At 37.1% G+C, this 23,866-nt stretch overlaps 1 protein-coding gene across 9 annotated transcripts in view; it reads right to left on the reverse strand.

Annotated features, from left to right (window-relative positions):
• The window catches only part of DNAH12 (dynein axonemal heavy chain 12), a 192,371-nt gene that overhangs the window by 37,564 nt on the left and 130,941 nt on the right, over positions 1-23,866 (reverse strand). For 8 of the 9 annotated variants that reach the window (XR_003507718.1, XR_003507719.1, XM_027522275.1 and 5 more), the window contains 12 exons: positions 20,900-21,033; positions 19,536-19,698; positions 18,775-18,855; positions 18,254-18,430; positions 16,922-17,053; positions 14,534-14,623; positions 13,780-13,920; positions 10,515-10,756; positions 9,231-9,378; positions 8,786-8,931; positions 2,789-3,003; positions 965-1,157 (listed from right to left, as the gene is read on the reverse strand). Coding sequence is in view for 7 of the 9 variants with exons in the window: in XM_027522275.1 (XP_027378076.1) it covers positions 965-1,157; positions 2,789-3,003; positions 8,786-8,931; positions 9,231-9,378; positions 10,515-10,756; positions 13,780-13,920; positions 14,534-14,623; positions 16,922-17,053; positions 18,254-18,430; positions 18,775-18,855; positions 19,536-19,698; positions 20,900-21,033 (1,862 nt within the window). In the remaining 2 variants the exon portion in view is untranslated. Of the gene's footprint in view, positions 1-964; positions 1,158-2,788; positions 3,004-8,785; positions 8,932-9,230; positions 9,379-10,514; positions 10,757-13,779; positions 13,921-14,533; positions 14,624-16,921; positions 17,054-18,253; positions 18,431-18,774; positions 18,856-19,535; positions 19,699-20,899; positions 21,034-23,866 lie in introns of those variants that run through there. The other variant, XM_027522279.1, reaches the window with a different exon arrangement.

A 23,866-nucleotide genomic window follows, 5' to 3' on the forward strand; every position in this document is an offset into this window, starting at 1 on the left:
ATTAATATTCTGTATATGTCTTTGAACACATTTCTGATTTTGTCCAAAACATACATTTCAAGAAACAAAAATTTTTTTTTCAAACAATCAGATACAAGTCAAAAGTCATGGCACATCACCTAAATCCTATTACCCATACTAAAAGCCCAATATAACATGGTTGGCTTATAACTTATTTGTTATAGAATGATTGTTTTAAAGAATTCTGTATTTATTTAATTTATAATGACAAAGGAGATCAAACCAGTCCATCCTAAAGGAAATCAATCCTGAATATTCACTGGAAGGACTGATGATGAAGCTAAAGCTCCAGTACTTTGGCCACCAGATGTGAAGAGCCAACTCATTAGAAAAGACCCTGGTGCTGGGAAAGACTGAAGGCAAAGGAGAAGAGGGCAGCAGAGAATGAGTTAGTTAGATAGCATCACTGACTCAGTGGACATGAATGTGAGCAAACTCCAGGAGATAGTGAAGGACAGGCAAGCCTGGCGTGCTGCAGTTCACGGGATCGCGAAGAGTGGGACACAACTTAGCGAATGAACAACAATAAAATTTAGACAAGATTTCAGAATAATCACATAACAGAAATATTCAGTTCAGTTCAGTCGCTCAGCCGTGTCCAACTCTTTGAGACCCCATGGACTGCAGCACACCAGGCCTCCCTGTCCATCGCCAACTCCTGGAGTTTACTCAAACTCATGTCCGTTGAGTCGGAGACACCATCCAGCCCTCTCATCCTCGGTTGTCCCCTTCTCCTCCGGCCTTCAATCCTTCCCAGCATCAGGGCTTTTCCAAGGAGTCAGTTCTTCACATCAGGTGGCCAAAGTTGCCATGATGATCATCTTTGTCATGATCAACAAAGATGCCATGATCTTAGTTTTCTGAATGTTGAGCCTCAAGCCAACTTTATGGCCTACAAATATTCTTTTCTAGACTATCTGAAAGTATCTAAGAAAATACATACCTCTCCTTTGCAACAACAATACCAAGTAATTGATCTTCAAGTCCTTCTGGAGTTATCATGAAATTGAGCAAAGATACCTTTGTAGCCAGCTCTGGCATATAATGTGGATTTCTCAACTTTGTGGTGATATAAAACTTGAAATCAAAGGAATACTCAATAATGACCTCACCAAGTCTGATGCAATCAATGCCACCTGTATTTCAGAGAAAAATGTATAATAAATAAGCCAAAGTTACATAGCCTTTCCCCTTCTGTTAAAACCCATCCTAGGTTATAAGTAAAATGTCATAAAGTAATTTCAAATAGAATACAAGTGTTGCAAAAGCCAAAGACACAGAGGCAAGTAAGCAATTATATAGCATGAATCATTAATTCTGGGGTAATATAAGATGTCTTTTCTGGTTGTCATGGAGCCTTCTAAATTAAGATTCCTTTTGATCTTACTTCCTCTATTAATTTTCAATAATGGTTCCAAAATTATTTATATATGACTAAAGCTCTTAAAAGTACTAGAGTTTGACAGAGAAAAAATTTAAAAGCAGAAAGATATACAAGGTGGACAATGTTTACCTAAAGTCAACTCTGGTCCACATTAACCATTGTTATTCATAGTAATGGACTTTGTGTGGCCCTTGGTCATAAGATAAAGGAATTTCAGGCTGGATTCAACTTAAATGTGTTCTCTAGAGAACAACAATCTAAATAACAGTGACTAAGGCAATCAAAGGAAGGCAAGGTATTTATTTTAGAATATCTGATACTTGTTCAAATTTCCTTTCATGTATAACAATGACACAGAAGTTTTGCATTATTAAGATATTACTCAGCCATTAAAAAGAATACATTTGAATCAGTTTTAATGAGGTGGATGAAACTGGAGCCTATTATACAGAGTGAAGTAAGCCAGAAGGAAAAACATAAATACAGTATACTAACGCATATATATGGAATTTAGAAAGATGGTAACGATAACCCTGTATACGAGACAGCAAAAGAGACACTGATGTATAGAACAGTCTTATGGACTCTGTGGGAGAGGGAGAGGGTGGGAAGATTTGGGAGAATGGCATTGAAACATGTGAAATGTCATGTATGAAACGAGATGCCAGTCCAGGTTCAGTGCACGATGCTGGATGCTTGGGGCTGGTGCGCTGGGACGGCCCAGGGGGATGGTATGGGGAGGGGGGAAGGTGGAGGGTTCAGGATGGGGAGCACGTGTATACCTGAAATAAAAAAAATAAAATAAAATAAAATAAAAAGAATACATTTGAATCAGTTCTAATGAGGTGGATGAAACTGGAGCCTATTATACAGAGTGAAGTAAGCCAGAAGGAAAAACATAAATACAGTATACTAACGCATATATATGGAATTTAGAAAGATGGTAACAATAACCCGGTGTACGAGACAGCAAAAGAGACACTGATGTATAGAACAGTCTTATGGACTCTGTGGGAGAGGGAGAGGGTGGGAAGATTTGGGAGAATGGCATTGAAACATGTAAAATATCATGTAAGAAACGAGTTGCCAGTCCAGGTTCGATGCACGATACTGGATGCTTGGGGCTAGTGCACTGGGACGACCCAGAGGGATGGTATGGGGAGGGAGGAGGGAGGAGGGTTCAGGTTGGGGAACACATGTATACCTGTGGTGGATTCATTTTGATATTTGGCAAAACTAATGCAATTATGTAAAGTTTAAAAATAAAATAAAATTAGAAAAAAAAAAATAAAATTATGTAGTAGTTTTCTTCCCTCAAAGATAAGCCTCAAAGATAATCCAATCATCTTTCAGTTTTAGCAACTAATACCAATCAACTTCTACCTTGTTTAAAAGTTTGTCTAAGTAGTAAAGGTTCCAAGGATGGATCCAGTTCTTCACCAACATTTTCTAATAGAAGTGGAGTTCCAAATTGAATACAGTTTTCCAGTGTTCTCATATAGTCTGCATCTGATAGCTTAATAACACTAAGTTGATTTTCTTTCTCAGAGTTTTTGATCCACTTATTGGCTTGACCCTGGGGGTCAATCATTAAAGGCCTAAAATACAATAAGAAAAATTTTCAGGGGACTAAATAGATGTTGAGATTTATCTAAAATTATATAATTTAAATAATAAATATTCACATACATTATCAGGATAAATCTTCACAAAAGTTCTGTGAGGAAAAGGAAAAAGGAGTTTCATTCTCATTTATTTTTGAAATGAAGAAATGAAGTACTTTGCCCAAGGTTTTAAGGTTAAGAAACTAGTAATGTCAGAAGTAGGATCTTATGAATATGTAAGCTGTGCTCTTTCCAATGTAACACATGGTGTTCATAGTAATTATAACACATATCATCTGTTAACATAATATGAAAAATAATCCTATGTATCGGATAAGAATTTAAAATAAAAGATCTACTGGCCTATAATGGATTTCCTTAAGTTATGAGTAGAAACATAAACTAAGTTTCCAAGTTTAGTCTCGTATATATTTGAGATCTATTTAGGAAATTTTTTCTATGTAAGTATGGTAAAAGACTTTGTGTTCAAGAACATACAATTCGTAGTTTCAGAGAATCAATATATGAGGTGCTTTCCTCCTTCTCCGTGATGATACTGACTGTCCTGAGTTCCTTTTGTATTCGGTACAATGCATTAAATTATTTTTTAAAATATTAATATTAACACAGAAAGGGGAATTTTCACTTCATGTTACTTTGGCTTTCCCAGACATTCTCCTTCTAGTTCAACAATTTCTAGGGATAAAAATCCCCTTTCCCTTAGCCTAAAAATAAGCTCTTTAATCAACTAATCCCAGATAACTCTGTTCTTTTATTTTCTTTCCTTTCCAAAAGACAAAACAATTCAACAACAGCTGTATGGTTGTCTTCTTTCTCCACTCAAATTGTGCTGAAATCCTATTGAAAACACAAGAAGTTCAGATACCAGTTAAAATTTACTTTGCTATCACAGCAAACAGATAAAAAGTGTTCTAGAAATGAGAAATCTAGAAACGAGAAAGTTATTTTGCATACGACTGTTTAAAAGTTGCTAGTAGTTAGACTAGATGCTTTTAGTACCTTTCAAAGTCCTGTTTAAAGGAACATTTTTTCCCCTCCTTTTAAAAAAAATTTTTTAGTTTTATTATTTATTTATTTTTAAAAAATTAGGCTAATTACTTACAATACTGCAGTGATTTTTGCCATACATTGACATAACTTTATTATTGGAAAAAAATATGGTATTTGTTCATTCCCTACAAAAAGTAATGATTTCTGTAAATTATCTCCAATATTCTGGCCACCTGATGTGAAGAACTGACTTGTTGGAAAAGACCCTGATGCTGGGAAAGATTGAAAACAGGAGGAGAAGGGCACAGCAGAGGATGAGATAGTTGGATGGCATCACTGACTCAATGGACATGAGTTTGAGTAAGCTCCAGGGGTTGGTGATGAACAGGGAAGCCTGGCATGGGGTCACAAAGAGTCGGACACAACTGAGCAACTGAACTGAACTGAACTGATTATAAACTCTAGAGCAAACATTAAAAGTAAGGAATGTATAACCAGTAAGCAAGTAGTGGAGATAAAATGGAATCATAAAAAACTCAATTAATCCAAAGCCAGGTGAAAAAAAGAAGATAAAAGGAAAAAATAACAGATGAGATAAACAGAAAAGAACTAGCAAGATGGCAGATTAAATCTAAATGTATCAATAATTCCATTTAAGTACAAATAATCAAAATACTTTGATTACAAGTGAAAATTATGTCAATTATAATCTCTATTTTAAAAAATAGGGGGAAAAGAGTCATATGATCCCTCCCATTTAATAGCTTCAAATGGGTATTCCCTAGTGGCTCAGTGGTAAAGAATCCACTTGCCAGCACTGGAGACACAGGTGCGAATCCAGCAAGATCCCACATGCCATGGAGCAACTAAGCTTGTGGGCCACAACTAGCCAGCCTCTGCTCTAGAGCTGGGAACTGCAACTACTGAAGCCCTTGAGCCCTACAGCCTGTGCTCCACAGCTACAGAGCAGCCTCCACTCGTCCCACCTAGAGAAAAAACGGTGCAGCCATGAGACCCAGTACAACCAAAAATAAATACATAAAAGCTTCAGATGGTTGGTAATATTCTGCATCTTGATTGTCACAGGGATCATATGACCACAGGCTTTAGTCAAACTTCATGCTGCTGCTGCTGCTGCTAAGCCGTGTCAGCTGTGTCTGACTCTGTGCGACTCCATAGATGGCAGCCCACCAGGCTTCCCCGTCCCTGGGATTCTCCAGGCAAGAACACTGGAGTGGGTTGCCATTTCCTTCTCCAGTGCATGAGAGTGAAAAGCGAAAGTGAAGTTGCTCAGTTGTGTTGACTCTTCGCGACCCCATGGACTGCAGCCTACCAGGCTCCTCCGTCCATGGGATTTTTCAGGCAAGAGTACTGGAGTGAGTCAAACTTCATAAAAGTGCTCTAAAAAGGTAGAATTTTATTGCATATATTATATGCAATAAGCCTCAATAAGCCCGACATAAAATTAAAGAAAAAATAGAGGAAAAAAAGACATTTTCAGACCAGTGCACAAGAAAGACTAAAGGACAAAGACAGCATTACAAATCAGTGAGGAAAGGAAGGATAACTCCATAAACACCGCTAGGGTAAATGGTTATCATTATAAAATAATTAAAATTAGATCCTTACCTTTCATCACATCCAAAGATACAATAAATGTAATAGGGTCCTATTGTTAAGCTGCTTTCCCAGTTTATGACTCTTCAGATGGTAAAGAAAGTGCTTGCAATGCAGGAGACCCAGGTTCAATCCTTGGGTCGGGAAGATCTGGAGAAGAAAATAGCCACCCACTCCAGTATTCTTGCCTGGAGAATTCCAAGGACAGAGGAGCCTGGTGGGCTACAGTCCATGGAGTCGCAAAAAAGTTGGACATAACTGAGTGACTAACACTTTCACTTTTTCGTTGTCTCACTTTTATATTCCTGACCTATACCAATGTGTTTAACCATAATGGCTCGGCCCCCAGCCATAGGTGATAAGACTAGGGTGGATATTTGTCCCATGCCAGACTAATCAGATTTTTCTCTCATGGGATTTGCAGTTGTACTTAATGATTTGGGTTTTTGTATATTATTCAACAGATGTGTTTAGTGAACTTAGGAACTAAGGCTTCATTAAGGAATGGCCATGTGTACAGAAGAACAGAGTCAGCAAATAATCAGAGACAGATTAATGAAGCAGTGGAGAAAAACAAGGAAGGTAGGTCCTACAGCCTGAGAGAGACAGTAAGAGAGGGAGAGAGAGAGAGAATGATTGAGAGAGATACCAATTTTCACATTACAAAAGTCTGATAGCCCAGCTTTTCTCTGAGGTACACCTAAGATGGGCTTCCCTGGTGGCACAGACAGTAAAGAATCTGCCTGAAATGCAGCAGGCAAAGGTTCAGTTCCTGGGTTGAGAAGATTCTCTGGAAGGGGAAATGGCAACCCACTCCAGTATTCTTCCCTGGATAATTCCATGGACAGAGGAACCTGGAGGGCTACAGTCCATAGAGTCACAAAGAGTAAGACACGACTGAGCAAGTAATACTTTCACACACACTATTCACACTTAAGATACTCAAAAGTGAGTAACAAAAAGAGTGAACATAAGTTACATTACTGGATTCTGCTGTCAGGAGGTAGGGAGAGGAGATTAAGCCTCTGTCATCATTCAGCCTAATGTCAAGAATGATGATGGCCATAGATGACCACTTTGGTCCCAACTGCCAAGAAGTGAAGTCTGGTCTATAAGGATGGAGACTTATCCTTCAAAACTGACACAATCCATGACCTGTTGATCAGCCAGCCCAAAAATATCAGGTACAAAGTAGTGACACCACTGAAAGATTACTTTATTAGAAGAGTTATCTTTCTGCCAGAAAATGACAGATTGTTTTCTTCAATTTACATACAACTCTGAAACTTCTGGTTTCTCTGGATTTCCATTAAGCCTAATAGACATTCTGCTAACATTTTAAACTGCTATTTTAAAAATCAAAATGGCACCAAATGCATAAAAAAGAGTTCTAAAACAAAATTAATACTTAGGGTCTAATATTCTGTTAATTAGAACATTCCCTGCTCCACAAGAGAACACATTTTTGGGAATAGCTAATTATACTTCCTCAGATTATAATGCTGCTGCTAAGTCACTTCAGTTGTGTCCAACTCTTTGCAACACATGGACTGTAGTCTGCCAGGCTCCTCTGTCCGTGGAATTTTCCAGGCGAGAATACTGGATTGGGTTGCCATGCCCTCCTCCAGGGGAACTTCACTACCCAGGGATCGAACCCACATCTCTTATGTCTCTTGCATTGGCAGGCAGATTCTTTACCACTGAGCTACCAGGGATTTTACCAATTGCCTAGACATTTCAACCTAAGGATGTTCACTCTCAAGTAAAAAATACTATCAATATAAAGGAGACTTAGATGTCTTGAAGTATCTAGTAAGGTTTCCAAAGAATATAAACAAACAATACCTCAAACTTTCAGAATATAAGATTTCTTTGTATCTTTACCATATCTTATATCCCAAAAGAAGACTGAAACTTCCATTACAGTTTTAAAGGTAGTTAAATGTGATATCCTATTTCACATTTCAGTTAACATAGTAAGTAAGAATTAGGATTTGGAAGTTAAGTTGTCTGGGTTCAAATTCTGATTACACCATTTATTAGCTCAGTTATCTCACTAAATTTCAAACTACTAATTTATTCTGGGCCTCAGCTGTCTCATTTATAAAATGGAATTATAAGAAGAAGAACTCACTCATAGGAATTTGTGAGAATATAAGGTATTAAAATAGTACCTCATGAATATAAGAACTCAGTATTATCCATCATAGTTTGTTTGACATAAGGTCAAGAAAAGACTTTTATATTAGATGGCAATATGACTAGATAACTATTTACAAGAAAATATCTTTCAGATGAGAATAATTTCCCAAGTTTCCAAAAGTAATATAAATAAAAAGATAATAAAAACCATCTGCAAAGCTCATACAGTTATCACACTATGATAGCAGCTATAAAAGATTTACATGAAATTGCATAAATTACTGTTACAGTATCATGAAAATAAGTAGATACCTAGCTAAAATCAATACACTGAATAGCTAAGAACTGGAAACAGCCCAAGTGTCCAACAACAGGAAAACACATAAACAATTACAGAGTCATGTAACTGAATAATACTCAGCAACAAAAATTAGTAAGACTTTGCTGTGTGGAAAAAGCCTTACACAAAAGACTGCATACAGTACAATTTCATTTATATGAAGTTCTAGAATAGGCAAAACTAACCTGTGATGGAAAATAATCAGAATAATAATTTCCTATACAGTGAACGAGGGGATTTACTGGGATGGGACAAAAAAGACTGTGTTATACCCTGATTCAAACCCTGAGGTTTGAGCTGCACAAGTGCATACTTTTGTTAGAACTCACAGGTTTGTGTATTTTTGTGTTTTTGTATTAAATTGTATATATTTCATCGTATGTAAATTTTACCTCAAAAGAAAAAAAATATTGAACTTTACTTAATGATATGCATGCTGAAGTATATGGGAGGAAGTACGTCCATGTCTGCAACATATGTAGAAATACATAAAAAAGGATGAGTTGATGGATGGATAGAGGGATGGACAAGAATAATGAAATGTTAACTGCAGGATCTAGGAGTAGTAGCTATATGGGTGCTTACTCTGAAATCCTTTCAATTTTTCTCTATGTTCAAAAAGTTTCAAATAAAATAATTGAAAAAGAAACACTTTATCTTCCTTACCAGCGCCTGGAGTTGTTAACAATCACTCCATTGTCTACAGAGAAAGTATCTGTAGGCAATCCAGCAATATTCCAGGCTCTGATTGTTACTGGATCACCCAGGGTCTTACTCAGTGAGAACTCCTCTGAACACGGGATTTTTTTCTCCTGTTAGAAATACACAGATTTATTTTTGACATTTTCTCTTATCTTGTTGATTAAAATATTTTTAGTTAATATATTATTTGTTGTTAGACAGTATTTAATAATTCTTAACAACTGAAAAAACTGAATGAAAAGTTAGACTATGGAAATATTTTACTGATCAAATAAGAAGAAAAAAAACTTCATATTTTCAGTCATTTCTTTCCTTCTCTATTTTTATTATCAACCTTTCCCCCCAAATACCCCAACATATATTTTAAATGTTCTAAAAATAAACTCTTAAGAAAATATAAAACCATTACCTTGCACAACATGCTCCAATCTTCTGTACATGTTTGTCGAAAGCCAGAAGTGAAAGCACCAAGGTAGGCTATTACTCCTGCTGATATTAAGACATCACCAGTCAAATTTTCATATACTATCTGAAGGTCATCTGCAGCTTGAGACCATCTAGGAGACCAATCAAAGGCAAAACAGCCTCACCAAAGAGAATGATTTAAGGCAGTAATGAAACAGCCAGGGGTTTCTAGTCCAAATTCTATAACAAAATGCCATGAAAAGTTGGGTACTTGCGTATCTATAAAATGAGGAGGTTAGGTCCCTTCTAGCTCTAATGTGCTATAATATACATTTATGTTTTATAAACAATAATTCACTATTCATTATTAGAATATTACGCATTTCTTATAGGATTTGTTCTTTCAGGATAGGAAAACAGAAACAAAAAAAAATCACCAGAATTTTGTCTAATAATTTTATTCAGGATGATTTGGCCCAGTGGCCCTGCTATTTGTTTCTGAAAAACACAGAAACATTTGTAATTCATTACCAAAAATTACATTTAAGTTGTATAGCAGTTGGCGTACTATAGCTAAGGTTGGTATCTTTTTCCATTTAATGAAACTTTTACCATAAAAAGTGCATTTCAAAACCATCTAATCTGCACTACGAAGTACTGTCAAAAGTATGTTACTTTATCATGCTATTCATTCAACAAATACAATTAATAGCTATGATAGTTGGCTGACTAGTATAAATAGATTAGAATAAAGCTAACTGGCTTTGTTACATCAAGTCAGTTATTTAAAATAAATTTAACAAAATAAACCATATATTCACTACTCCCTTCCAAACACTTTATTACAAAACATTTGAACACAAAATTGGAAAGAACTGCACAGTGATCATCCACATACTCACCACTAAGATTAAAACTTGTCTTAAGCCTTATTTGCCTCTTTCTCTTTCTCTCTCTCTTTTAACATTTGAAAGCAAGTTGCAAACACCATCCTTGACACTGAAATTCTGTTAGGAGAAGCCTAGCCAGGTGCTTTATAGAAAGTCCCATATTCTCAACCAGTCATTTAAAAATCAGTAATCAAAATAAACAACTCACTCCAGTATTCTTGCCTGGAAAAATACCATGGACAGAGAAGCCTGGCAGGCTACAGTCTATGAGGTCACAAAGAGTCAGATACGACTGAAGTGACTGAGCATGGCATGGCATGGCAATCATAATACCCAAAGAGAGCTGCACAGTCAAGCCAGACATTTTAAAACATTGTTAAAATGAGTAGAAATCTGACCTCGATTTTTCTCCACCTAGTCCTCCAATTAGTTTTGAGGCTCTTTCAAGTTTCTTAGCACAAAGTTCCACCTGGTCTTCTAAACGAGCTTTTTCCTCAGTTTTCTCAAGAAATATTCTTTCTAAATTTTCCAAATGATGTTCTACTTCTGCTAGTTCTTCTCTCTTCTGATTCAAAAGCTCCATTGTCTCAGCTAAGGACTTCTGAGCTTCTGTTAAGCGGGCTTTCTTAGGAGCCACTACCTGTTTGGGAACAGTACACACAGCTATAACATGTACTATATATAACACTGACAATCAACATAATCCTTTAAGATATCATGAATTTTAAATGTTTATTTATGATTATAAATACATTTATTACTTATAAAATAAACCATGCAAATTTTAAATGCCTTAAATCTTATATTTTCATATGCAAATAAAGTAAAATATATTTTATCTTATAAAATATATAAAATCATCCTGAACCAGCAAACTTCATCTATAAATAGGCAAGTTACTCTAATAATATGTCACAATATGTAGCACAACAGCATAATATGTAGCAAAACATCTCAATACAATCAGGAGTTGCCTTTGAACTGTCGCAAAACAGAAAAACATGCAACAGAAATGACAAACGCTTAAAAATACATGAATGTGCTGCCTTTTTTTTTTTTTTTTTTAAGCATTTCCAAGCTTTTGATTTCCTTCCCAGTCAGTTGAGGATTACATTTGTCTTGAGGAGATTAAGACAGTAGCAGTAATACAAAGAGAAATAAAGACTTGGTATTTAGCTTCACTATCAAAATTGAATTTTCCTCAACAAATTGTGAAAAGTGATGCTTTGTTGAGAGAAAAACGATTTCCTAAAGTTTTTATTTTATTATGCTCATAAGTATATGAAGAATGGGGTATGGCCAACTTGGTTAGAGTATACTGTAAGACACCAGTATAAGGAACTTACAAAATGACCAAAGAGAGTATATGTCCATTTGAAAGAAGGGAGACCTAAGTCTACTGACACATTGCCATGAGTGAGCTGAAGGCTAAGAGGAAGACTGAAGCAAAGAATCAGATACGATTGACCTGCTTTCTCTCCTCAGGGCAGAAATCCTGAAGGCAGAATGTTTTAAACAGAAATTAGGAAGCTTTTCTTCCTACTTTGGACTTTAGAGAAGAGTTTGCTGGATATCTCCCTTCGACCTTTCTATAACAACACGAGGCAGGTACATTGGAATTAAAATAATGTGGAGGTACAGGGCTTACTCCTTGGAAGGAAAGTTTTGACCAACCTACATAGCATATTCAAAAGTAGAGACATTACTTTGTCAACAAAGGTCCGTCTAGTCAAGGCTATTGTTTTTCCAGTGGTCATGCATGGATGTGAGAGTTGGACTGTGAAGAAAGCTGAGAGCCGAAGAATTGATGCTTTTGAAATGTGGTGTTGGAGAAGACTCTTGAGAGTCCCTTGGACTGCAAGGAGATCCAACCAGTCCATCCTAAAGGAGATCAGTCCTGGGTGTTCATTGGAAGGACTGATGCTGAGGCTGAAACTCCAATACTTTGGCCACCTCGTGTGAAGAGTTGACTCATTGGAAAAGACCCTGATGCTGAGAGGGATTAGGGGCAGGAGGAGAAGGGGACGACAGAGGATGAGATGGTTGGATGGCTTCACCGACTCGATGGACATGAGTCTGAGTAGACTCCTAGAGTTGGTGATGGACAGGGAGGCCTGGCGTGCTGCAATTTATGCGGTCACAAAGAGTCAGACACGACTGAGTGACTGAACTGAACTGAACAGGGTGGGAAGTCAGAAAAGAACCTGAATACCTTAGATTCTCTGCTTTATAGAAAGAATCCAGAATATTCCACCTGTCTTGTGGGTTATGTAGAAACAGGCTGAGTTGACAGCTTGCAGACCTGCTGGGATTACTATGGGGAGGGACAAGATGTTCAAATGGAAGAACATTCAGATAGAATTAATTTTATTTATACCAGGTGTATACTGGTCTACTCCTCTGAAATGAACAAAATCCATACCTCTCTACAAGCACGTATGCCTCATTAGGAATATCTTTTCAATTGTTACAGCCTGATTACTCATTCTGTACTCTAAGGTTTTTCTAAACACATAATATCATGTATTTCCATGGGCATTTTTATTTATATTTTCTGCTCCCCTTGGTAGAATTTTGCAAGTTACAGAGGGCAAGACCAGTGCTTCCTTGGTCCTTTGCTAGTCAAATTTGCAAAGTGCTCTTTTTAAAAATTTATTTATTTTTAATTGAAGGATAATTGTTTTATAATATTGGTTTCTGCCATATATCAATATGAATCAGCCATAGGTATACATATGTCCCCTCTCTCTTGAAGCTTTCTCCTACCCCATACAAAATGCTCTTAACCATTCTCTGCTCTCCTGTAATTTGGCCCCAGGGAGTCTCCAAAAAAACTCCCTATCACTGCTTGAGTCCATCCTTCTCCTCTTAACCCGACTGGAATTTCTTACTTCTGACCTCTGCATCAAGATTTTCATCTGCCACTTGGCCTTTGATGTTTTGGATTTTTCTTTGCTTCTGCTGTCTCCCATAAAACTTAATTCTCTTTTGCCCCAGGTCCCTGTAACTATAGGTCAGTCTGGCCAGTTCTGTTGATCTCCCTGCTCTCATGTATACTGGTCCCAACAGGTTATGTCATATGTAAGCATTCTCTTCATCCACTAGACACTCAATTAACGTCTGATTATGCTGTCCATGGGGTGGCAAAGAGTCGGACAAGACTGAGTGACTGAACTGAACTGATTATGCTGGAGCAGGACAAATTCTCTGTGGGATCGCTTTTAGAAACTTCTGAACTAGTAAATAAGGGCATAGATATTTTATTATGAACAAATTTATTTCAATTTTCCTTTCTTCACCAAATATTTGTTAATACAGTGAATTCAAAACACCACTTTTTTTTCAGTTGAAGAAAGAACCTCAATCCTAAAATGACAGATTAAAAATCACAAACATTTTTATTAAATATGAGGGGAAATGAGTTAGGCTGAACTCAACAGAAGCTAACCTTAGAGTTTTCAAAGGCATTGGTTGGTTTAGTTCCTAAGTCGTGTCCTACTCTTATGACCCCATGGACGGTAATCTGCCAGGCTCCTCTGCCCAAGGGATTCTCCAGGAAAGAATACTGGAGCAGGTTGCCATTTCCTTCTCCATTTCAAAGGCATAGATTTTAATTTATGGGAATATTTCAATAGAAAATGGATGTGCTGATCCTCAAAATACCTTTGCAACTCTGTCATACACTTCCATAGCCATGATCCACTTACACAGACCCTCAGCTGCAGAGGAAGCTTTAGCAACCTTAGGAGGATCAAATTCAGGGTTTGTTAAGTATTCACCACGAATCTTCTGCATAACAGTCACCTGGGAAACAAAGATTTAGATCTTAAAATTTCAACATGTACCACACAATCATTAGATGAAAAATTGATCATATATAGTTTAAAAAAGAGTATATAAAACAGTTGTGTTGTCTTTAAAAGCCAAAGTCAGTACTTTGAGATATTTTTAAAATAAGCATAATTGCAGCAAATTTATTACAGGTAGACAAGATATGTCTTCTAAAAAAATTTAAAAAGACCTTTGCAGTTTGGGAAAACATGTGTAAACAAGGAAAAAGAACAACTAAACATAAATAAATAGAAGTTTGGACGAAAAAGTATATACTTTTAATCTCAGAAATTTGTGTATCCAACTTGTTAAGAAATAAACTATTTTAAGAAGACACTTCGAGAACTCTTGCATGTCAGTAATACACTAAAACAGTTAATTTATTCAGTGACTTTGGATGGTCTGAAAGAGAAGTGGTTTTATGCATTATGAGAATTCATAATATAGTCATTAATAAATATTCCTTTACTATTTTAATTCTACTGACACTCTATTTGCTTACATTTTATATAATATTGAAAAATGTTAAAGATTTTATATATCTTGGCAAAATTACATTTATAGAAAAAAATCCAATGAAACTCACCGGAATATTGTCCTTGTCATATTCTCTCAAATCTCTTAAGAAATTCATATCTCCCAGAAGTTTTTTGCTAGGTCCCCAGTAATCTAATATCTATAAATAAAATTTACAGAAACATTATATGTACAGTTAAATATGTTTGATATAAAACTTTTCTTCTTGAGGTTTAAGGTATACTAATCCAGAGAAACTATACACTGAACTTTCAAAATACCTACTTATATGTCCTTGGAAATGAAATAAAGAGACTCCTCTCTCTGAGAACAAGGTAAGTATATCAAATATTTTAAATATGCATATTAATTTACATATTTAACTTATTATTAAAAATTAAATATTGAGGGTTTCCCTGGTGGTCCAGTGGTTAAGAGTCCATCTTGCAATGCAGAGAACAGGGGTTAGATCCCTGGTTCAGGAAGATCCCACATGCCACAGAACAACTAAGACCATGTACCACGTCACAGGTACTGAGCCTGCGCTCTGAAGCCCTTGTTCCACAACAAGAAAAGCCACTGCAATGAGAAGTCTGTGCACCAGAACTAGAGAAAAGCTGTGCATAGCAACAAAGACCCAGCACAGTCCAAAAAATGAGTAAATTTTTTAAAAGTTTAATAAAAAAAACACATCGACAGGCAAAAAATATGATCATTTCTTTTTAGAAAACTAAGAAAAGCAGCTGGTACAAATAACATCCAAATTTCATGTAAGCAAAATATTTTTATTATTTCAACTTTTATTTTCCTTTAATCTTGACTTTCAAATCATAAAGGTAGTGCTATAAACTGAAAGTCTGTGTCCTCTCCCCAAATTCCTATGCTAAAACCTACTTCCCAGTATAATCGTATTTGGAGGTAGGGTCTTAGGAACGTGATTAAGGCATGGATGTAATCAGTCCCTTTATAAAACAGAGGGCAGGGGGCTCCCTCTCATTCCACCATGAGAACACCGCAAGCAGACAGTATTCTATAAACCAGGACTGGACCCTCACCAGACACTGGATCTACTGCAGGCTTGACTTTGGACTTACCAGCCTCTAGAAGTGTGAGCAATAAATGTTTGTTCATAAGCAATTTGTTAGAGTAGCCCAAATGGACTAGGACGGGTAGCAAACATTTTTCTTACAGAAAATCCCCTCACCTACCTAGATTTTCCCAAGTGGAATACATAAAAGAAAGAGGTAAGACAAAGATTATACACTGCTCAGTCAGTTATAAGATAAAGCACATGGTGCTCACGCTCATAAAATAAAATATGTTAAATAACTAGCTGAACATTCTTAATTTCAGAAGCTTGATAGGGGTGTGTGAGCATGGTGTGTGTGTGTGTGTGTGTGAGAATAACTTGATAAGGTAAGAGCCTATTTTTTATCTTTATTATCTCAAGGGAGGACAGAATGGGCCCCCCACAAAAATCCCAATTCTCCAATTCAAGGATTCAAACCTAGGTATTGTAAAAACTTGAAAAGAAAAAGAAAAAAACCCTGAAAAGAAAATAAGTCTATAAATTTAGTTTAGGATAGATGTTATACCTTTCTTTTTAAGGGATATACCTTTGAATAACAATTGCAATAATAACAGCTAACGTTTACTAATAAATGTGTAGCATTTATTATCACAGACAGCTTACTGTGTGAAAGGCCTTATATGTTAAGAGATTGGTATGTAGTAACTAACCCAATCCTCACGTTAACTTTGTCACGAAAGTACTTTGACAATGCTTCTTTTACAGAGTTCCACAGAGGTTAAGCATCTTCCCCAGGGTCACACTGCTGGGAGGGTCAGGATTTCTGAATACAGACATTCTGGCTCCCAAGCACATAGTTTTAACGACATCACAGTACAAGTTACCTCAGCAGAATTTCTTGAATGCTTGGAAACAACACCTGTATAACCATGTCACATTCTTGAGGCTCTTAGCAAGAAAATCACAGCTATCTCCCTGTTCATTCACCCCAATAGAGTGGCGAATCCTGCATAGCCAGAAAAGGAGGTGGAAACCACTGGGACTACATTTCTCTGATACTATACTGCCCTCGGGCTTCTGTGGTGGCTCAGAAGGTAAAGAATCCACCAGCAATGTGGGAGACCTGGGTTCAATCCCTGGGTTGGGAAGATCCCCTGGGGGAGGGAGAAGTAACCCACTCCAGTATTCTTACCTGGAGAATCCTCACGGACAGAGGAACCTGGTGGTCTATAGTCCATGGGGTTGCAAAGAGTCAGACACGATTAAGTGACTCAACATAGCACAACATACTGCCTTCACTTTACCCTGGAGTACATATACAATGTGTCTTCCTTGGACTGGGTACTATTGACATTTAATTTGATAATAGTTGTTGTAAAGTGTTCTGGACATTCATGAACGTAATATAAATCTGTGTCTAGTTATTACCTTGCCTCCAGTTCCTGAAGGATCCGAAATTTTTTCTGGTTTTATATCTTTCATAACACAAACAGCAGCCATAACTAGTTTAACACCAGATGGAGGATTCTTCATTGACTTCACAATCGTAATGTCAGCTGGCTAAATCAAAAGAAAACAGGATGCCTTTAGGACAGCCTATTTGTAAATAATGACAGTTATTTTATAATGTTGGAGAGTAATAACAGCACTGATTTTCATCTGAAACTATAATTGTTTTTTGCTCTGTGTGGTTATAAAAAAGGTAACAAAAAAATTGAAGCCAGTAAATTAATGTTTCCCAAGTGTTTGAGAGTTCACAGATCCTTATGAGAACATGGTGTCAACTAAGAACATTTCTAATAAAATATTTTTGCACACATACACAAAATTTTTATACAACGATATACCAAGCATTAAATCCATCTTAAGAACCCTAATTTAGATAAAGGCTTAATTCCAGCTTTGCTTACATATTAGTTTTACCCACCAAAAATGAAAGAAGAGGTAGTTTCCAGTTCCAAGTTTATTTTCTAAAAAGGCATATATTGTTATGACAGACACAATAGATCCATTTATTTACTATCCTCTCCAATATCCTCTGACTTCCCTTGCAATTGCTGGAAAGCTAACAACAATAGATCTTAGTTTCCTACGCAGCTGGAGCTGCAGGAGGTCATTAGGTTCTACCATCAGATCATTTCAGTGATGCTTAACTGCAAGATGCTTAACTACTGACAGGTTGAGCTTACCATTTTGTCAGATATTTTACATGAAAGTCAGGGCACTGATTAGGAAAAAAGGCATAGAGTGGGGACTGGATATCCTGAACTCCCATACTACACTGGGCCTCCCTAGCTAATAGAAGCTCATCTCTCTGACCTGTTTGGTGAGATTATTCTGGTTTTGCCTAAAGACCCTGTAAAGAGAAATAAGCAACAGTCTAATGCAGACAAGTGCAACCCACATCTACATTAGGAATGATCTTTAGGTTTTTCTGTACATGCATGACCAGAAGGCTGCAGAGAGGTGACTCCATATTCTATTTAACAAATGCCTCCTGGCTCATGTACAGAACCACTTTGGCCTCTTGGAGATTGTTCCATTCCTACTGGAATGTCCTGAATGAAAATTATAAATAAATATACAAAAGCAAAAACATAAGATAACAATATATCAAAGAGGAACTGTTAAGAGTCAAATTTAATTTGACTGGATGATAACAATATAATAGCACCCACTGAAAATGATCAACACAGAATTAACCAAGTCTGTTACACAGTTACAGTTGCTGATAAAACACAAGCTCATTCCAACACTTGCCTTTAGTGTATCCAGTGCAGACAGGGCTGCTTCCAAGGCTGGAATTGCCTCAGCTAGATCACTTTCACATTCATTCTTCAGAGTTTGGGCTTCCTCAGCTTTTCCACTGGCTATCTCTTCATCAAATTTCACAAATTTTCTTTTTGCTTCCACTTGTGCAGATTCTATCTCGATAAGCTAAGCAAAAGAGAGAAAAAAATAAAGACATCTTAAACATGCTTAAACATCCTACTGTTTTCTCTATCCTAGAGACAAAAGAATATTTGAAAAGTAGGACACCAAACATATAATTTTAAAGGATAAAATGAGGAGAAATGTAAATATATGAGACCTAATTTAGTGATGGGCTTCTCATCTTTCTTCAAAAACAACAGAACCCACAAGGAACCCAGTGAATCAACTGAAAAGAGTAACGTCCCAAAGATCTTGTCGCAAATGAATTAAGGCTTATTATCAAAGCTGAATTTATGTATTTCAATTGTCTTTTGTCATCAATTTTTAAAAAATTCAGGACACTTTACCTGCATCATATTTGCATTTTCAACTTTTGCTTCCTCTAATTTGGGCTGCAATTGGACAAGCTCTGTTTTCATTTCACCAACCTAAATAGACAATTTGTCATTAGTTTTCATAACTACAATAGCTATAAAAGCCAAGCAGAGAAAACTGAAACTTAAAATCAGGACCAGAAAAGCTTAACTTTTTTTCCAGTTCTTTACATGATGAACAAAGCCATGAGAGTGTGGCCAGTTTTCTTCACAAAAGACTTTATCTTTCTTGAGTATGACAGGGCAATGGAAGAATGCAGTTGTCATGGAAGAAAAGTCAGATAGAAAAATGGTAGCAGCTCTGGGTATCCCTATTATATTATGTGTATGGTGTACAATTCATTCAGACCACCCACTCTGCTGCTTATGTTGAAATAATGCTAATAAGTATTACTTGACTCATTTGAAGAAAAGTCTTATATTTAACCAGTTATTATAATAAAAAGTCAACCCTGACACTGTACTTTCTCCAAATGCCAAAAAGTTAAGAATAAAACTGGATGTATTTGAGTCTGCGCAGTCTGAATGAACTTCTCTAAAATTCTAAAATTCACTTTACTCATCTGTAATATGAGGATCATAAAAGCGTCTACCTCATGGAGTTATCATGAGGAATAATTAGAGTAATGCAAATGAAGTACATAACTAATGCAAATGAAGTACATAACATAGTACCTGCATTCTCAATAAATTGTATCTCTTATATTTCCACTTGAGCAGCTCCTCAAATTTACCTGAGACCCAGCAAAAGCTAATTTGTCAAGTCCATTCACATAGCGCTGTTTTGCTTCCATTATAGCTTGTCGTCTCTTAGTCAACAGTTGTCGAAATGAGGCAATGAGTTCAAGGTAAGAAGTAGCAGTAACATAGTTATGTCGTCCTAACTCTTGCAAGAACCTAAAAGAGAGGCAGACAGTATTACTATAAATAATGGGTTTTACAAAGTAAGAAGTAAATTCAACATAGCATTAACAACAAATGTTTAAGAATAAAGGTTGATTTTACTCAGAAGCTGCTGAGTACTTAACTTTATACAGAACCACGTCCTAATTTCTAGTCTGCAAAATATTAGTATCAAATAGCAATGATGTAGTAAAAAAGCACAAATCAACAAAGATTTGTCTCAAGAGAGAACTATGCAAGAACGATAGAGGCCTTTTTATATGTTTCATATGCCAGGAAGATCTAATCCTGTAGCAGACCCAAGAGACTGTACACAAGGAAAGAGGACTACAGACAGGACAGCAAGAAAAAGTCGTCATTCCTTGCACGTGTGTCACATGTTGGTTAAATGGAGCTCGGCCACAAATATAAGACTACTACTCATACACATAAAAACAATGGATGCAATGATGTTTCATGCTGAGTGTGTAGACTAGAGCCCCCTTCGTGGTGTTCCTGCCCAAGCCAAACATGCTAGCTGGCTATAAAACTCTGGATAGGCAATATACAATGAGCATGTATGACATGAAGATGAACAGATGTAAAACTGGTACTTTTAAGGTATCCACAGCCTACCAACCATCTTCCTTCTTGTCTAAGGACTTCCAACAAGTGCCCCAGCAGCAATGCTTGTTCTATGAAACCTGCCACACTATACACAGCAGTTCAGGCCAGGACTGGGCACTAGACACAAAGAAAGCTAAATCACATTTTGAAACGAATTTGGACTAGAAAGCTGGAAAGAGCTAATCAGCTAGAATTGCAAGAAGTAAACTTGAGAATTGAGAGGCTGATAGTTTTCCTCCATATACACTGGAAAGCAGAAAATTCAGCCTCAAAGAGAAAAGATGAGAAAGCAGACGCCACAGAGAAACAGGAATAAGAAATAGGGAAAAAGAATTTCTGGGTTTCTGGTGGCTTCTTAACTCCTGCTTCTAGTGATTTCTAAGATGCAGCTATATTCTTTCCCTTAAGATACCCTGCTCTTTGTTAAACCTAGATCAAGTAGCTTTCTAATACTTAAAAGCCATAACTAATTAAATGATTAAAGAGAATTATAAGACTTAGAAATCATACTAAAATTTGCAGTTTCTCCTAAAAGAGATGCTTTAACATACAAGGCATTACTGTCATTTAAAAATTTATTAATATTAACCTTTCTGAAAGTTCCATAATGGAAGTGTGAAAGTGTTTGCATATTGGAACTATCTCTCGTCGTTCAACGTCAGTGAGCTCCAGTGTTTCTAAAAATTTCACAGCTACACGTTCAAGAGCATCTTCAGGCCATGGCTAAAAATAAGAAAAAGAAAAACAAGTGAAATTTAAAATGATTAGTCACACTCAAATTATATAAACTGTCTTCCTATGAGAGAAGAACTTGGGATTGAGAAAATTAAAATCTTAGTAGGGAAAATAGAATTAGAGGGACTAAGGTCACAAGTAAATCTACGAAAGATATAAGTATTTTATACATTAAAATTAAAGATAACTCAATATAGGAAAGGTCAATAATACTTTACATATCAAAGATATAGCGTACCATTTTCCTATCTCTTCCACTTGGATGTCTAGTAGGCATTCCAAATGTAGTATGATAATGGTACAGGCTGCTTTGTTGCCCTCTTAATACCTATCAGCCCCCTTTCCTTAAGACTCCAATTTTATTCTAGATAGCAATATCCCAGCTACAATACTACATTTCCTAGACTTTGCAATTCAGAGTGGATAATGACATATGAGCATCTATTGGGTGGAGACATCAGAGAAAGCTCTCTAGAGAGTTACAGAGAGCTGGCATGGCTCTTTGTGCCTTACTTTCTATTATTCTACTTCTTGCCTGGAACACAGATGTGAAAGTTGGAGTTCTAGCAGCTACATTAGGCCATATGATGACTCTGAAGATGGAAACTACATGCTGAGGATAATAAAGAAGAAAGAATATGGGATTCTGATGACTTTGTTAAGTCACAAAGTCCAGGTCTTCAGATTCTTCTTCTACATGAGAGAGGAAAAAAACCCTTATGTGTTTAGTTTAGGTTTCTGTTACTAGAGGGCTTCCCTTGTGGCTCAGCTGGTAAAGAATCCACCTGTAGTGCGGGAGACCTGGGTTCGATCTCTGGGTTGGGAAGATCCCCTGGAGAAGGGAAAGGCTACCCACTCCAGTATTCTGGCCTGGAGAATTCCATGGATTGTATAGTCCATGGAGTCACAAAAAGTTGGGCATGACTGAGCGACTTTCACTTTCTGTTACCAGCAGCTCGTCATAATTCCTACTTGCTACAACATCCAAAGTTGAACATTTGATTTTCTTCCCCACAGAGTCACTTTCCCTCCAGTACTCCCCACCTCAGTGAGATGGTTCCTTTGCTTTTCCTAGAATACACCAAGGGTGCTTCTGGCCCTGGGTCTTGGATTTGCTGTTCCTCTGACTGGAACCCTCCTAATCTAGATCTCCATGTGGTTCAACTCCCTCACACCTCTGTGCAAACGCAAACCTACCAGGGAGGTCTGCCCAAAGCACTCACTCTTTCAAAAACAGCATTCTTTCCCTCATTACTCGTTCCCTTATCTTGAACTTTTTCTTAGCACTTAGCAATATCTGACATATATTTATTCATTTGTTTTTGTCTGCCTCACCGACTCACCACTAAAATATAAAAACCACAAAAGCAAGGAATCTTACCTCACTACTGTTACCGTCAGTGCTTAAACAGCTCTTGTTGGTAAATATTTGAAATATTTACTCAATGAAATAATTTATGTTAAATGAGTACTTAATCTTCACTTGCTCAATACAGTATTCCAAACTTCATTCCATTTAGATTCAACAAGATGCTTGTCATGTTTTTCCTTTATAGTAGACAATATGCATTTTAAGATCAATTTTTTGTGTTTGGCCCTCTCAGTTCAGTCAGTTCAGTCGTTCAGTCTTGTCCGATTCCTTGCAACCCCATGAATCACAGCATGCCAGGCCTCCCTGTCCATCACCAACTCCCGGAGTTCACTCAGACTCACATCCATCAAGTCGGTGATGCCATCCAGCCATCTCATCCTCTGTCATCCCCTTCTCCTCCTGCCCCCAATCTCTCCCAGCATCAGAGTCTTTTCCAATGAGTCAACTCTTCACATGAGGTGGCCAAAGTACTGGAGCTTCAGCTTTAGCATCATTCCTTCCAAAGAAATCCCAGGGCTGATCTCCTTCTGAATGGACTGGTTGGATCTCCTTGCAGTCCAAGGGATTCTCAAGAGTCTTCTCCAACACCACAGTTCAAAAGCATCAATTCTTCGGCTCTCAGCCTTCTTCACAGTCCAACTCTCACATCCATACATGACCACTGGAAAAACCATAGCCTTGACTAGACGAACCTTTGTTGACAAAGTAATGTCTCTGCTTTTGAATATGCTATCTAGGTTGGTCATAACTTTCCTTCCAAGGAGTAAGCGTCTTTTAATTTCATGGCTGCAGTCACCATCTGTAGTGATTTTGGAGCCCAGAAAAATAAAGTCTGATGCTGTTTCCACTGTTTCCCCACCTATTTCCCATGAAGTGATGGGACCAGATGCCATGATCTTCGTTTTCTGAATGTTGAGCTTTAAGCCAACTTTTTCACTCTCCACTTTCACTTTCATCAAGAGGCTTTTTAGTTCCTCTTCACTTCCTGCCATAAGGGTGGTGTCATCTGCCTATCTGAGGTTATTGATATTTCTCCCAGCAATCTTGATTCCAGCTTGTGTTTCTTCCAGTCCAGCGTTTCTCATGATGTACTCTGCATATAAGTGAAATAAACAGGGTGACGATATACAGCCTTGATGTACTCCTTGTCCTATTTGGAACCAGTCTGTTGTTCCATGTCCAGTTCTAACTGTTGCTTCCTGACCTGCATATAGGTTTCTCAAGAGGCAGGTCAGGTGGTCTGGTACTCCCATCTCTTTCAGAATTTTCCACAGTTTATTGGGATCCACACAGTCAAAGGCTTTGGCATGGTCAATAAAGCAAAACTAGATGTTTTTCTGGAACTCTCTTGCTTTTTCCATGATCCAGCAGATGCTGCAATTTGATCTCTAGTTCCTCTGCCTTTTCTAAAACCAGCTTGAACATCAGGAAGTTGATGGTTCACATATT

Source organism: Bos indicus x Bos taurus, chromosome 22, assembly GCF_003369695.1.
Source record: "Bos indicus x Bos taurus breed Angus x Brahman F1 hybrid chromosome 22, Bos_hybrid_MaternalHap_v2.0, whole genome shotgun sequence".
NCBI lineage: Eukaryota > Metazoa > Chordata > Mammalia > Artiodactyla > Bovidae > Bos > Bos indicus x Bos taurus.